This window comes from Notothenia coriiceps, unplaced genomic scaffold (genome assembly GCF_000735185.1).
Source record: "Notothenia coriiceps isolate Sejong01 unplaced genomic scaffold, NC01 NC01_scaffold00037244, whole genome shotgun sequence".
Taxonomy (NCBI): Eukaryota; Metazoa; Chordata; class Actinopteri; order Perciformes; family Nototheniidae; genus Notothenia; species Notothenia coriiceps.
Window position 1 is genome coordinate 9,338,673 of NW_011369945.1, and position 16,910 is coordinate 9,355,582.

General features: G+C 40.4%; 2 protein-coding genes across 3 annotated transcripts in view; one reads left to right on the top strand and one right to left on the bottom strand.

Annotated features, from left to right (window-relative positions):
- Window positions 1–254: 254 nt before the first annotated feature.
- On the top strand, window positions 255–12,253 carry stmn4 (stathmin-like 4). 2 transcript variants are annotated; one of them, XM_010793526.1, is made up of 6 exons: window positions 255–360; window positions 6,254–6,316; window positions 6,565–6,660; window positions 6,874–7,079; window positions 8,110–8,301; window positions 10,806–12,253. In XM_010793526.1, exons 2-6 carry the CDS (start codon window positions 6,304–6,306, stop codon window positions 10,863–10,865), a joined length of 567 nt encoding a protein of 188 aa, XP_010791828.1. In that variant the 5' UTR covers window positions 255–360; window positions 6,254–6,303; the 3' UTR covers window positions 10,866–12,253. The 2 variants fall into 2 exon arrangements, with proteins under 2 accessions (XP_010791828.1, XP_010791829.1); XM_010793527.1 differs by having other exon boundaries at window positions 294–360; window positions 6,250–6,316.
- Window positions 12,254–13,219: 966 nt separating this feature from the next.
- LOC104965286 (phospholipid-transporting ATPase ID-like) overlaps window positions 13,220–16,910 on the bottom strand; it is a 718,806-nt gene continuing 715,115 nt past the window's right edge. Inside the window, exon 25 of the mRNA XM_010794244.1 lies at window positions 13,220–13,352. Coding sequence (XP_010792546.1) covers window positions 13,220–13,352 — 133 coding nt within the window. The remainder of the gene's footprint in view (window positions 13,353–16,910) is intronic.

Here is a 16,910-nt window from a genome sequence, read left to right on the forward strand (position 1 = left end):
CTCACACTACTTCCCTCAACTCAAGATCATGCATAGTATACATTCAGACACACACATGCACACACACACACTCCTGACCTGCACCACATAATAAAACAGTGATTCCTCCACCCACCCTGCGGTACAACACAAAGAGCTGACGGTCCTCCCCCCCCATCCTTCCACTCTGCTCTAATTGGCTGAGAGCCTTGGATGCTGGCAGTGGCTCGGGCCAATAAGACGTCTCCAAGGTGATGTCATGGAGGCAGCGCTGAGGCTGTTGCTGATGCTGTTGCCCGGCGCCTGTATCCGTGCAGCCAGACGGGGGTAACCGTAGTCACCGGTCCATCAGCAGCAGCAGAGAGAAAGGGACAGAGGGGGGTAAGTCTGCATTACAAAAACACACATACCTGCATTACATTTCTGTTCTGTTGTGTTTTATTGCAAGACTGAAGGTACCTCGTTGTGTGTGTTTGTGACTGTGTGCATATTAAGGGAGTAAAGGGGCGAGGGTGATGATGCACTGCACCTGCTGACATAGAAGGAGGCAAAGGGAGAGGGGGAGAGAGGGGGAGAGAACTCGGTGTGCCCGCAAACTGTATATAACGGGTGTCATTTATTATTGATCCTCCATGCAGACACAGCTTTGTGTCTGCTTTTGGAAAGGGGAGAGAGAAATATGTTAGAAGAGGGAATTTAGTTTCTATTTGTTTTCGTGCTGTGCATTGTGCAGGTATTACAAAAGATGGGGAGACAACAATTTATAAAAGCAATCTCTGTAAAACCAACCATCCAACCAAAATCAAATTGGCTCATAAAAATGCCAGACAGCTGGGTGTTAACAAATGTTGATATTATCTTGATACAAATGGTATGCTGTATTGAAAGTATGGTGTGAAGTTGAAGTCTGTTTAACTGCTCCTCCTATAAGAAATCTATTATTAGACTCTTATTAGAAATTATCACAGGTGCCATAAGATGATGTTCAGGATTCATGCAAATATGAAAGTGTATACAGGCACATCAAGGACTGTACCCATGGAAACAGTCAATCGTGAAAAAAAACCTCAGGGTTCATCTGGAACAGTAAAAGTATCAATGTGCTGAACATTTGAAGAAAATAAATTGATATATTTTCAGAATAATTTTCAAGTAAAAAATAAAACTACTGCAAGGTAACGAGGTACTGGTTGGCAGATGTTGGCCTTTTGACCAAGCCAGGCTAGCTGTTTCCCCTTATTTCCAGTCTATGTGCTAAGCTAACCTGAGATAAGATAAGCTAACTGACTGCTTGATATAGCTTCATATTAAGCATGAAGACACAAGATATGCATCACTATTCTCATCCAACAATATACACCTGACAGTTCACAAAAGCAAAAACGAATTGGCATATGTCTGCTGCTTCCAGGTTTTTTTTTGCCCATTTTGCTCGCAGTGTGATGGATGTGAGTCGAACATGTATATTTGCAAATGTGTCACATCCACCGAAGAGAAATGCAAGTATTTCCTGTTCTCGTAAACTGTAGATATTATTATATATTAATTAGACCAAATTGCAGAGAAAGAGAAACATTACCTTCAGAAGGTGGTGATCTTTTGGGATGAAAATTCCATGTTTATCACAAGATAAATTCAAATCATTTTGAGCCAAATGTCCCAGTGCACCAAGTTCTCCCTCTGCATTGACACACATGAAATAGAGCACTTCTCCTGCAGGAAGCAGAGCATCCATTGATTTGCTGCCTCAGTGGTTTCATTAGATAAGCAGCAGCTGTGTGTGCGTGCGTGCGTGCGTCTGTGTGTGTATGTGCGTGCGTTGTGTGTCTTGTGTGTGTGTGGCAAACATTTATGTTCAGTGTCTATACATGCACACGTGGGTGTCCTTGACTTTTAAGTCCCACAGGGAGCCATGTCAGATTGGTCAGGTGAGCATTTGCTCCACACTGAAATTAAACTTCTCTCTGTCTTTGGTTGTCTCATTAGCAATCTTATGTCACTCTCTGAAGCTTCAGGCATGTCACATGCTAAACAACTGCTTAAAATGCAGGCACACACAAACAGGCAGACAGATTACGTTATCTGGGTGGGTGGGTAGGTAGCTAGCTAGCTAGTTAGCTAAGCTAATGTTCCAAGTTTTAAGAAATTGTTTGAGATCAGAGTTACATGTAAAGATTGATACCAATCCTGCAACGTCTCCTGTAAAGAGGTCTTTCTGATAGGCTTAGAAGTGGGGTGAGCTTTAATGCTGGAGCAAGGATTAGTTTAGCATTAATAGTCAAAGCCACAGTTAGCATAGCTCCTTCCAAGGTTCAAACATAGGCTACACCAACTTAAACAAAATGAACATTTTGTGTCTTGTTTGTTAATTGTTTTTATTGGAAATGGTGTGCTATAACTAGCCTACCCCTTGGTGAACTGCAGGAGCTACTTCCTGGCGTATTGTGGATAGTGGATATTATAAAAGGTGCACATTAACAAGCAGAGATATTGCACAGATTGCAAAAGATTGCAAAAACTGTTGTTCATAATTGTTACGGTTTGTGACTAAAGAAGCACATAATGAAGATTGTCCAACAATTCCTTTAACCCAGCCATGGTCTTGATAGCCAAGTTAACACAGGCTACTCACCTTCTAGCAACATGAATGCTGCCGACATTTTACCTTTAAGTTTCATTTTTGCCATTACATTTTCTTTAGCCCAACAACATTTTATTTAAGATGAAATATTCCTATATGTTGGACAACAAGGCTAACACAGACAAAGTGTATTTCCTGCTTGTATTGCATTCTGCCTTCCACTGTACCAGCGTGTAGCTCAGATGATGAGCTATGTAAAATCCTATCTTTGAAGGGGAAAGGAGTTGAAAGCAGGTGGGATATTTCTGGTCGACAGATGTTAAATTTAATTGGGCCCACATCAGGAACCATTGGGATGTCTAACCCTGTGGTGGAAACATGTTCAAACTGCTGTATCTATTATTACTCCTCAGCCTGTTTGCTTTAACACCTGATTCTGGAGGGTGTCCACATGATGAGTGTGCTTATGATACTGAACACCAGAATTGAAAAGATAATCTTAATGAGTGTGTGCACTCAGCTGTGAAAAGGTCATCATTGTAGGCACTGCTGGATTCTCACATAATAATATGATCCAATTAGCAGACAACAGATATTCAAGTGTAATGTGTCATTAAGTTTGACTCGATATCTGTTTGAATTAATTCAATTGAGGGACTCTTGAATGAAAATTAATGAGTGTGGTTTGAAATGATTAACAGGCCACCGTCACAGAGGCACATCTGCTCTCATTACAACACTCAGGTTTACATTTTCAGCAGGTGGTGAAACAGGCTGATGTCATGGTTGATGTTGCGCTTGTTATTAATATTTTCCTCCTGCTTTTTTTAATGACTGATGTTTCTTCCACTTGTGCCCCAGCTGTGACTCACTGCAACACTAAGAGCCAGGAATAAGGTGTGTCCATACATGCAGGATTTTGTGCCATCACAAGTAGTTATATAACCCATCATGGTCTGATCTGTGAAAGTGTAAACTTAAATCAGACAATGCACTTTTTCAGACAGTGGGACCCTACAACTAAATAAAAAAAATGTGGTTGCTATTGAGGGACACCACAGTACACCATGACCATTTTCAGTGGTCTCTAGCGTTTTAACTTCACCTTCTACTTTTGCCTGAGCTAGCCTTAAACATCAACCAATATACTGTATACTTCGTGACAGGTACTTTTCACAACTTCCACAGCTCAAGGCGATAAACTAAACGCTGAGTCATGTTGAATACAGCTAAGCCTACCATGCAGTGGACACACAGCCTTTAGTGTCTTTCCATTTCCCTGTTTTTATGCCTTGTTTCAAATTGTGCATAAAAGAAACATGGGTTTGGAACACTCAAAAGTACACCAAAAAGTTCAAATTCACACTTTTTTGAAAAGTAGGTGTGTTTATAAAACTAAACTACAACAATTGCAATGTCAACTTTTGCGACCTTAGCTAACAATTTATGAAGCACATTAAGCATGTGGTATGTCACTCAAGCTGCTGTTTAATCACATTTTCTACATGATCAAAAAAATGTTTTGGATAGAGCGGCACTCTGTATGCCATCTTGGCACCTCTTCTTCTGTAACAGTTTATTGGCAGCTGATAACACATTACAGTAGTACTAGTAAATGCACTATTTCGGATTATCACAAAATGAAAACTGAAGTAGAAGACATCTTTTAGTATTTACAGTAACATTTTGAAATATACAATATTTGCATTTGCATAGATTCTGAATTGTTCAATGCGTGAGAAGGGACGTTTTTTTAAATGTTCGTTAAAAAAAACGGAATATATTCACATGTCTTGATGGGATCTTTAAGTCTGTTCTCTCAGAGTTGAATTTTGGGAAGCAAAATAAATGACTGATATAAGATTGGACATAGCATTCCTGATCACTGGTGTGTTGAGGGTAGACAAGAATGCAATTTTTCACTGAATGAGATTTTTTAAGTGCCTTTGTTGCCCCTTTCACACCAACGCGGTTCCTGTTCTAGCTCCGTGCTAGTGCTCTTCTGGTTCGGAACTGGTTTTTCTTTTCAGCCCCCGTTTTGGTCACACCGCCCAGAGCCAGACTGGTGCTGCCGCTGCGGCGTCATGACGTCACCGCTTACGTCGCTGATTTTCTCCCCAATGGCGCAGCTCACAACAACGGGGGACGGCGTCGGGTCGATCGATCAATCAATCAATGTTTATTTATATAGCCCAATATCACAAATGTTATATTTGTCTCAGTGGACTTCACAGTTTGTACAGAATATCAGTATGACAATACGACACCCTCTGTCCTTAGACCCTCACATCGTAGGCTACAAGGAAAAACTTCCAGAGAAAACCCACAATTTAAAGGGAAAAATGGGAGAAACCTCAGGGAGAGCAACAGAGGAGGGATCCCTCTTCCAGGACGGACAGACGTGCAATAGATGCCGTGTGATCGTGTTACTTTTAAAAATACAAAGCCAGATTAAATTAAATAACGACTTCTCCAACCTTACACTTTTCTCCAGAGTGTCGTGGTTCATTATTTATTTATGTGTTTCACCGGCATTTACCTAACGCTACAGTAGTGCTCTTCCACTGGAGTTTATTCTCCCTTTAACTCACACGGCAGCGGCCGCTGTAAAGTATTCACTGTCTGACTGTCACACAAGCAGCTGATACCTGTCCCCAATTCCCCATAAGTGAATGTGTTTCAGTATGAATTGACGCTGTATGGCATCACAACGCTGTTATGAAAGTTTCTCTGTATAAAATGGGTGATGTTAGCATAGCAACCGAAGCTAAACTGACTGTAACTTGACTACTTGTTGTTGCTATCCGATTGCGGCATAAGCCGTTTTCTACAGGCACATTTTACCGGCATATTTTTCATTATGATTCTACTTGTGATAGTCGGACATGACAACCAGTGCAGCCCATGTATTGATTCCATCCGATAGCTGCTATAATACAAAACAAAACGTCTGCCTGCTCTCCACAATTATCAATAACAGCGAACAGATGGAAGTAAGGTACAAATAAACAGAGTCACACGAAGGTGTTAGTGTTGCCTGACTTTATAAAGTGTGTTTTTTTCTTCCAAGTGTGTGGTTGCGTTCTAGTCACTCTGCTCAGCACTACTGCTTGTTACAACTTTTATTTGCCGTACTCGCCATGAACTGTTAGCTCAGGTTAATCTCGCCCCCCTCCGACGTAAGCGTGACGTATGCGATCCTTGCTTCTAGACTGACAATTTGTTGGTGTTCAGAGCCGGCTCCGCTGTGAACAGGAAAAACTGGTGCTTATCAGGGTATAGCTCCGAACGGGCCCTGGAACCGCATTGGTCTGAAAGGGGCATTTGTCGACCTTTCTTGTTTTAATCTTTTGGAGGGATGGGCTTTTTTTTGTTCACATAGATATCTGATGAGGACCTCAGAAAAAAAGCCTTATGATTATGTGTTTGATAATATTTTGTATATGATTAGTTCGAATTTACTTCCCTGCTTTAATGTCCCCAGTATGTCATGGTATTCAAACTATCCTTGGCACATGACCCTCTGATGTTCTCTGATTGGTCGAATTAAACCTTAATGGGAGGTGCTAAAACAAGCGCTATGCAGCTTGCGGTTTGGCAAAATCTGTCCTTAGCCACTGCTTCTCACATACATAATGTGACCTTTAATTGCTGCTTTACTCCCCTCTGCCTCTTTGTGTCCCTTTCTGGCAGACTGAGTAGGATCTTCAGTATCACTGGAGAGTTACATACACAGCGAGAAGATGACTCTGGCAGGTAAATGCAGCCTCAGCACAAAGTCACTGCTCCCTTTTCCCTTTACTGTATATGCTTCACTATGATTCCATTGTTCTACGTTTATTATCTGAACCATTTATCTTGTCAGTGTTGTGACAGTGATAATAACATAATAAGAATGACGTGTCACTGTCATTGAAAAGGAGAATTGCACCATCATTCAGTTAACACAATGTCAAGCCTAACAAAACGTGTGTATCTCTGTGTGTGTATGTGTGTGTCCTCAGCCTACAAAGAGAAGGTCAAAGAGCTCCCCCTGGTGTCTCTGTTCTGTGCCTGCCTCAACCCGCAGACTGCAGACAAACCTACATACAAGGCAGAAGGTAAAGAGAAGTCACTCTTGCACGAATGGAGGCACTAGTCATTTTGGTAAAAGAACAAACTATAATTCCTACGCAGAACCATGTAGAATGGAAGGATGGATCACCACAAACCACACCATTTACAACAAATCACATTGATGGTGTGTAACAGTGTTATTCTATCTTATTATTATTATTATATGATCTAAACATGGCCAAAACCCAACACCACAGATGCGGTGGACCTGGGCTGGCGCGTCATCAAAGACGTGGAGGTGATTGAGCTGAACAAGAGGACTTCTGGCCAGGCCTTCGAGGTCATCCTCAAGCCCCCATCCTTTGACGGAGTGCCAGAGCTCAACACCTCCATGCCACAGCGCCGAGACCCGTCTCTGGAGGAGATCCAGAAGAAACTGGAGGCTGCCGAGGAGAGGCGAAAGGTGAGGGGAGTTGAGAAGAGGTGGGGTTGGGTGTTTGTATCATCCAACTGGACAGATCCTAACCCTAAGCTGTAACCCTAACCCTAGCTATTTGTAGCTCTTTCAAACATTGTCAAACATCTGACAACGCTCTTTGTGGGCAGCTTGATTTATCCACTCGGGAGGAAATAGGGTGGAAATGGATGAAAGGAAAGAGGGAGGGAGTGTTGGAGTTGATGCGAAGGAAGGGAGGAAACACAAGCGGATGGAAGATGAAAAGGGGGACATGAAAGTACAAGGGCAATCATGAAAGGACACACTCACAAAAGATCATATTCATCAGGCTAAGAGGACAGGGGGAGACGGGGGAGGAGGGGAGGGAAGAGGGAAATTAGCTGGCACAGAGAATGTGTCCTGCAAAACAAAGCGGTCACACACACCTGCAACATCACACATTTCCGCTTATAATCATCGGTTTATTAGCTGCATTAAAGGCCCTGAACATGTATATTCTCAGCCTCTTATCAGCTTCTGACTGTACGTAATGGAGTTCAATATAAAAACACCACATTCTGCCAAGATAAACAGTTTTGGTTCTTTTATTGGACATTTCAGTTTTTCTTTTTTACAACGCACTATTTGCCATGGTTTGTCACAGTGGGCAGGGCTTAGTTTGAAAAAGGTGATGTAACTTATTTACACTTACACAATCCTGAAGATGCAGATGAACTGTGTTTTTAAGTGCTAACTGTTTAGGTTACCTACAAAATGAACATTTGTCAATCAATTACGCTCTCTGTGTTACCAAGTTGATGAATTGAAGTAAAAGGGGGGCAAGTTTAACAACATGCAATTTTAAAGAAACCTTGCTGTTTAAAAATGCATATACAGTCAGCAATAATGTAAATTACTTTTTTGTTTTTAAGACTAACTTTAGAGCAATCATCTGTGCCACTCAAAGAAGAAGCACTTTTAGGGTTAGGATATCTGTTAAATATCTGCATCTGCAGTTAAAGTTGATTTACCATCTGTGCTCTCTATCTCCCTCTAGTGCCAGGAGGCTGAGCTGCTGAAGCACCTGGCGGAGAAGAGAGAGCACGAGCGCGGGGTGATCCAGAAGGCCTTCGAGGAGAACAACAACTTCATCAAGAACGTCAAGGAGAAGCTTGAGCAGAAGATGGAGGCCAACAAGGAGAACAGGGAGGCCCTGCTGGCCGCCATGCTGGAGAGGCTGCAGGAGAAGGTATGATCATTTACAACCATTGTTGGATGGTATTAATAGTCATGAACGGTTTTTGTGTTCCATATTTCTTTTTCTCATGCATAACTAAACAGATGATGAATTTATGGAGTTTTGTACTCAGTATTTTTCGGTCAGGACCTAGCACAGCAGAGATCTGGAAGAAATTAATCATAGACACAGACGGATCAAGTTTTGCAATATTTTCTTTCCTGGAAACTCTTGCTGTTTGGTTAGTGTTTTTTTCAGCTAAATGTATGGTATCCAGTAACCCAGTCCTCATTCCAGGGAGTTCAACTTGTGCGATCCCCCCTCTTCGAATCCAACATTATGATGAAGTTATTTTCAGAAATAGAAAGTCAAATGTTTCATGCTAGGCCCAAACTTGATCTATTGTGCACTGTACTTGGGTATTATTAAAGGAAAGGCTCAAACATTTGAGAAATATGCTTATTATCACCCTATAAAACAGTTAGATGACAGTGGTACAATCTTCGCTTTTAACTATCTTCTAAGAAAGTGAAAACATTTATTTCCCAATATGTCGATCTGTTCCTTTAAAAATTATTTCACAGCCTAAAAACGAAAAGTTAGATGAGAAGATTGATACTACCCAAAGCTAGAGCTCTGAGACAATTAGCCTAGCTTAGCATACAAACTGGACAGAGGAAACAGGTAGTTAACTGTCTCTTAAATGAATAAAAAATATTTCCTTTTTACATATCTAAATCGGACTACCTAACAATTTGCATTGTGTTAATGTAATACATAATTCATTCAGAAATAGCAACGTAAAAACAACAATTTATGATCTTTATGCTAAGCTAGGGTAAAAGACTCCTTAAGTCCATAATTGTAGCCTATATTTGTACACCAGCATCACCAAGCAAACTTAGCTTAGCATAAAGACTGAAAACAGGCCAAGATGGAGACTAGTCAAGGCCAGAGCTGTGAGACAATTAGCCAGGCCCGGTTCAAGAACAAAATCACTCAGGGTGCATCTGAGATTAGATAGGGTGCAGGGGTAAAGTGCTATTTTTATAAGTGGGGAGTGGACCTAACACCCTCTAGGGGGGTCCTCGTCTCCTCTCGGGGGGTCCGGGGGTATGCTCCCCCGGGAAGATTTTTTTTTTAAATATTGAAGTTGAAAGCATCAATCTGGTGCACTTTGAGAGCAAAATGAAGAGATCTATGGATACATCTCTCAACACCCATATGAAACAGAACTGTAAGCAGATTTTTCTATGGATATTTTTCAAATCACTCCCCTTTTAAACGTTATTCTTGTTTTACTGTCATATAGGCTAGTATTTCATTTTTAGTGAGTGAGTTACTCAGATGAGTACCAGGAGACAGCAGTTGGTACTCTGGTACAGTTGTGGTGAAGGCATCTGATGTACTTGAACCGAAATGTCTACATCTGCAAAATGAGCGTCTTACCCCACTGTACAGGCGAGTTGGGCACTTTTTTAAATATACCTGGGCAGGGTCTGTTTTGCCGAGGTCCTCTGGCACTTGCGGGCTGAGGGGTGGCGGTGTTTGGGGCAACGAAGACGGCTGCGGCTGCTCCGCCTCCGTGGGCAAAGCCGGAGAATTGGGGCGGGAGGACGTTAGTGTCCACGACAGTGGCCGCGGGTAACGTAATGTCCCCATGATCTGAACTGTTATTACCTGCAGTAGATGCAGTGTTACTGCTGGCGATAAGGGCTGGTTGTTTTAACCATTTTCTGATGTCCATCATTGACTATATTCTTCTTATTCTTCTTATTATTAATGTTATTACTACAATTATTATTATTATTATTGTTATTATATATGTAATATTTTTCACTTTAGACTCTTTTTTTATTCACTTTTAATTTTTCAAATGAGGATGCATAACAACTCAACTGAGGGTGCAATGCACCCATATGCACCCCCGTAGAACCGGGCCTGCAATTAGCCAAGCTTAGCTGAACAATTTGACCTTTTTACATCTCTTAATCATGTGTTTATTTAATTTATACAGAGACAAAAATGTAAAAATAACAATGAACCATCTTTATGCTAAGCTAAGGTAATGGTCTCCTCTCGCTCTAGCTTCATACTTGTCACCAATATTTGACCACCAGCAGCAGGAAGCTAACCTAGCATGGAAACAGACTGGAAATAGGGAAAACTGCAAGGTTGGCTCTGTCCAGAGCTTCAACTAAAAAATCCACACATTCGCACCTCTAAAACTAAAGATTTGTTCTCAAATTCATTTCTTTTCATTTTGAGACCTGATATTGGAGTTTTTTTTGTGTGCAAATGAGGCGTACCTTCCGTATCTTAGACTGGGTTTTCACACAAGCTTGATCAGTAATGATGAATATTATATTAGGCGGAAAATAGTGGTTAGTTCTCCCCAGTCTAAGTAATTCCCCTGTTCAAAGTTTTATGAACAGTTGTTCCTGCCTCATTAATGCTAATGTATTCATGCATGCTATTGACTCTGATGTTGCAATGTCTCTGTGTTTGTCTGGCAGGACAAACACGCAGAGGAAGTGAGGAAGAACAAGGAGATGAAGGAGGAAGCCTGCCGATAGATGAGTGGAGAAGACGATGAAAGGAAAAAGAGCGGGAGTTTTACGAGTTGGTAAAAAAAATAAGGGAATCAAAACAGTGCAGGAAAGAAAGAAACCCAAAATCCACTCGAACAAAGGGGATAGCTTTTTCATATTTGATGTATGGTCTAACGATTCTGAACAAGCTGTACAAAGTTTAGCCGATGCTTGATGTTGAAATCCGAAAATAAAATCTCTTTTTGCTAAATGATAGTGGGTAGGGGGGTTGGGTTGCATCAAAAACAAATCACATTTTAAAAGAGGGGCGACAATGGTTGTTTGGTGAAGAATAAAAGCTGCATCAAGAGAGGAGGAGGTAACAATTTGAATGATACCTTTCATTTCTGCAGGAAAGGACAACTGCCTGCATGTTTTAGCATCGTTAGCCGAGCTGTTTCGCCGGATGATGCTTTGATGATGCTGACAATTTTGCAGAAACACGGCCAACACCATTGATGTTCAATCAGACTATTACTATGGAAAAGGGAGTTGTAATCTAAATTGTTACCAAGTAAAACATGATGTGCTATAAAGAAATGGACACACAGATGTAGTTCAGTCACAACCAGTGAGAAAAAACGTACCCGTCAGTACACACAACCCTAACCCTTCTGCTGTTTCTGAAATAAAAATAAAAATGGATTTTGCTTGGTCTGCCATGCTAATTCTTCACTACACAATGTTTGGGATTGCTGTCTGGGGACGTCTCAGACCTCAGTAAATCTCACGACTTGGTTTATGATTATGAAATGAGGAATCAGGCTTTCGTTTCTTTCCGCAGCGCGAAGGGGGAATAAAAGGAATTAAAAAAACTTGGAAACAGAGGGAGCCCTGCTGTATTTTCAGGCTCTTTGTGAAACTCTAACGGTAGTGTAGTTGTAGATCAGTGACTTGCATTTGACTGTTAGATTTAGAGCACTGATTGCACTCTTAATTTCATTAAGCACAACTCAAAAGCACACGTGAAGGACAGCAGGAATATGCAGTATAAACAACAATGTCATCGCAAAGAGTAATGAGTCACAGCAGTTCAGAATTTGGACAAATTAGATTTTGAAAAGATGAATTTGGGGGGGGGGGGGGGGTTCTGGCTTACAGCGTTCTCCCTATGCTTTGGCATGTGTCAATGTGCTCTGATTGTCAGTTCATGATTTCCAAAGGTAAAGTAAACCGAAACAGAAAGATGAAACTTGCTCGAGTTGTTGAGTCATACTGACTTGATTGAAATGTCTAAAATGTTTGCACTGTAGCTGGGGAGTGGTAACATGGGGTTTGTACTTGCTGTAACTGTGTGTCGCTGTATATCTTCGAGGCTGGATTGATTGTATTTATTTGGCATGGTCAGTAAAAACGGCTTGACTGAACTCACACATTGTGTCTCATCATTCGTGGATTGATATCATATGTGGATGTTTTGCATGCAAATAAACACACACTGACCACATGTTACTGGGTTTTCTTTGCCCTGGGTCTTGCCTTTCAGGTTACGTACAGGCATTTTTTGCTAGAGGTTGTTGGGGCAGTTTTACCAAACCAATATATTATGATAAATAAGAATTCAATCTATATTTGAAATTACATTTTATAACAAAATATGAATTAAAGTCAAAGGTTAGATAATAAACTCCAGTTCTAATTTGAATAAAGACGCTAGATAATACTTTTAGTATCTATAAAGGAAAATACAAACGATTTTAAGTAGACTGTATACACTGGTTCCCTTTTTTCAAATGTACTTTCTTTGCTTAATTGGTCGTATCCATGAAACAAGACAACAAGGCATAAATATAAATTATTACTATATAAAGTAAAACAATTTATAGTGTGTACTTTTACTGGAAGAAAATAAGTGTTTTTTAAAAATATGATATAAAAGTAAGTTACAGAATACAAATAATATTGTTGTTTCGAAAAATATATATATAATACATTTCAGAGCCCAATTAGACATCACAGTCGGCTTTAAAACTTTATTAAAGATTTTTGATAATGTGAACAATTAAACAAAAACAGGGTTATTGCAAAACAATATAAGAGAAAAGAGAACAAATATTTAAATGACCAAACCCCCAAAAACTAATATAGCATACGATATATATTTCACAACTACCCCTTCTATAAGAAAATGACATACAGTAAAAGTCAAATTAAAGCTGCATTAAGCATTTCCTCACCACTAGGGGGCACAGAAACACACTCTTTGCAATTCACAAGACATCAGTTTATAATCACTGGCTTAAATTAAAAGGCTTGCTCACACTAGAAAGTGGAAGAGTCATAATTGTGTTGTCTTTGTAAACTTCACACATCTATTTAAAGGATTCCAAAGTGTCCTGTTATGGCCGCTGCGGTATGACGCTGGGCCTCACACAGGTGCAGCCCACCGTGATCACCTCCGTCCCCAGCCTGAAGTCAAACTGCCTCCTCTTCTTCCCTCCTGCTCTGTGGTTGTGCACTTGCCTTAGGATTCTGGAATGGGATAGGGAAATAATAAAAAGTGAAAATATACAGATGATATCATTATGAGATATTAAATTGAATCATTAATTGGACTGTATCGCAGAAAGTGAAAGAAAGAAACAAGCAAAAGTCAACTTAATACATACAAATGTCTACTTCGAGCCACAATCAAAAATAATTGTTCCCAACTGATGAACAGATGAGCGTCCCGTAATGTACAATTACATGAGTAATAAAGGTCAGAAAGAGATAAACTCCTGTTCCTGATTGTCTTTGTGTAAATCCCACTTCTCTGTAAAACACTACATTTTCAATCCCCATTTAAACTTTGAAATACATTCAAATGCAGTGGTGTAGTGGGCGTTGGACGCGGGGGTACGCCGTACCCCCACTTATTTGGAACATGATCTTTTTTTTAATAGTCTAATAAATATAAAATCATTTCAAGGATAGTGCCATACGGAGAACACAAGGAGGCGTTGGTACGATCGTATCGATTGCAAGTGCAATCCGATCCGTAATAGGTGTAGAAATCCGCGCGAGAAGCCTACTCATGATCATCGTCGAAGTGAACAATCGAAGCCCAGCGGGCGATCGGGAAAAGAACACCACTTACCTATAGAAAATCTTTTATTCAAGTTCGATATCTTACAAACGGACGGTACATCTCGCAAGAGCTCGGAGCAATCGCAAGAAACTCCCTTTCTCAGGGCGGTTTGTGACTGTGTGGGGGTCGAGCGACGCCCCAGTGCACGGTCACTAGCTCCTTAGTAGTAAAAATTCCTTCTAGCAAAAATAAAAACTAAATTATTAATGAAACACTTTCAATAATACACACAAGTAATAATGGTTTGTTTAGTGTGAACGTTGACTATTGTACCGTTACTAACAATTATAAATAATCTGATAAATTTTTTTCCTAGTACAGGTTTATTCACCCACATGCGCATGGGGCGCAGGTTGCTCGGTGACATGTGAGTGACGTAAACTTACATAAAGTTCTTCAAATTTACCTAACTTTTACAATCACAAAATGTCTCGTTCACCCTAATGCGTGGTTTCTGTTAGTCCTTGTCCTCACAATAGAGAAAGACTGGAAATAATGAGTACCATTAACATGTAATGCCCTGCGAAGTGTAGACAAGTAGGTCCACCCTTGTTACATAAAAACTAACTCCGAGCTTGCATCTCGTAAACATACATAATTCAACTGAAAAGCGAACAAAGAAAGAAAGTGAAAGACGCTATGTCAGGTTAATTACTAAGGTTAAATCTATAGACGTATTACTAGTAGACATATAAAAGTGAAAGAATACATAAAGGGATAGGGGTAAGGTCCTTAGGATTCCCGTTCACGTGTTGGTGTCCTCGTCCTCCCTTCTTCTCCTCCGTCAACTGAAGTCCGACCCCTGCCTCCACTAGGTGCCACCCGGACGGTGGACACACTCGGGTCGCAGTATGGCGTCGCCGGTATTGTCCCTGTGAACCTTAGGACATTTATTACACACCTTTCAAATGTTTCTGTGTTTAAAGTTACATGAGAAGGTAAACGATTACCAGCAATTGGTACGTATATTCATTTCGTTCACTATATATGACTATCAGAACACTTAACTTCTTCTCATCACAAAGACCACCGACCTGGCTTGTATCACCACTCCTTATACGAATTACGTCAATTAAATCTGAAATGTGACATACAGTCAAAAGAAATATCTTCTACCATCACACTTTATATATTGACATACGATATAACAAAAACCCTCAAACCAGTAAAAAATTTATTAAACAAGAGGATAAGGATAATTAACAAAACGTTTTGTATATTCTCTTTTTCTCTTGTTTATAAATTTACTGGTTTGGGGGTTTTTGGATTATATCGTATGCTATATATAAAGTGTTGATGGGGAAGATATTCTTTTTACTGTATGTCATTTTCCAGTTTAATTTCGGACGTAATTCGTAAAGGAGTGGGTGATCCCCCGTGTCTTTGTGTGAGAAGAGTTAAAGTGTTCTGTAGTCAAATATTAGTGACCGAATTTAATTTTCCGAAACGAGTGTGATCTTTCACCTTCTCAGGTATTAACACAACAGAAACATTTGAAGTGTGTAGATAAATTTTCGCTAAGGTTTCACAGACAATACCGGCGACGCATCACTGGCGACCCGGACGTGTGTCCACGTGTCGGTGGCACTAGTGAGGGCAGGGGTCGGACTTCAGTTTGTGACGGAGGAGAAGAAGGAGACGAGACACCAACCACGTGCAACGGAATCCTAAGACCTTACCCTATCCCCTTTATTATTTTTCACTTTTATATGTCTACTATAGTAATACTCTATAATTTAACTTTAGTAATTAACCTGACATAGCAGTCTTTCACTTTCTTTCTTTGTTCGTTTTCATTGAAGTTAATGTATGTTTTACAAGATGAGCTCGGTGTTATGTTTTTTATTATCACAGGGGTTGACTACTTGTCTCTACTCGCAGGGCATTACATGTTAATGTACTCATTATTTCCAGTCTTTCTCTATTCTCAGGACCAAGGACTAACAGAAACCACATTTAGGGTGAAGAGACATTTTTGTGATGTAAAGTTAGGGGTAAATTTGAAACTTTATGTGAAGTTTACGTCACACAATCACCCGCAACCTGCGCCCCCATGCGGGCATGGGGGTGAATAAACCTTGTACTAGAAAAAAAATTATCAGATTATTATATATATATTTAGTAACGGTCAAATAGTCAACGTTCACACATAAACAACATATTATTACTGTGTGTGTATTATGTAAAGTGTCATTAATATTAGTTTTTATTTTTGCTAAAGGAATTTTTTACTACTAAGGAGTAGTGCGTGCACTGGGGCGTCGCTCGACCCCCACACAGTCACTAAACCGCCCTCGAGAAAGGAGTTCTTGCGATTGCTGAGCTCTTTCGAGATGTTACCGTCGCGTTTGTAAGAGATATGAACTGAATAAAAAGATTTTTCTTATTAGTAAGTGTTTTTCTTTCTCCGATCGCCGTGTGGCTTCGATGTTCACTTCGACGATGATGATCATGTTAGTAGTCTTCTCGGCGGATTTCTACACCTATTAACGATCGTGATTGCAGTTGGCAATCGATACGACGTACAACGCCGTCCTTTGTTCTCGTATGGGCACACCTATCTGACGTTCGACCCTTTGACCCGAGGCGTTTCAAACAACTAGGTAAAGCCTACATAGTCAGAAGTTTTGCGTTCCACACACACACACACAACACACACACTACACACACACACACACACACACACAACACACACACACACACACACATCACACACACACACACACACTTTTTTAGTCGCGACAGACCTAGCCATTCGCAAGAACTCCACTTTCTCGAGGGCGGTTTAGTCGAAGCTGTGTGGGGGTTCGAGCGACCGCCCCAGTGCACGCCACTACTCCTTAGTAGTAAAAAATTCCTTTAGCAAAAATAAAAACTAATATTAATGACACTTGTACATGAATACACACCACAGCAATTAGATGTTGTTATGTGTGAACGTTGACATTTGTGACCGTTAC

Bases quoted from the DNA above. Each gene is read 5' to 3' on its own strand.
- stmn4 (XM_010793526.1), top strand. The intron at 7,080-8,109 runs GTGAGGGGAGTT...ATCTCCCTCTAG, and splicing joins CTGCCGAGGAGAGGCGAAAG to TGCCAGGAGGCTGAGCTGCT. The intron at 8,302-10,805 runs GTATGATCATTT...TTTGTCTGGCAG, and splicing joins TGGAGAGGCTGCAGGAGAAG to GACAAACACGCAGAGGAAGT.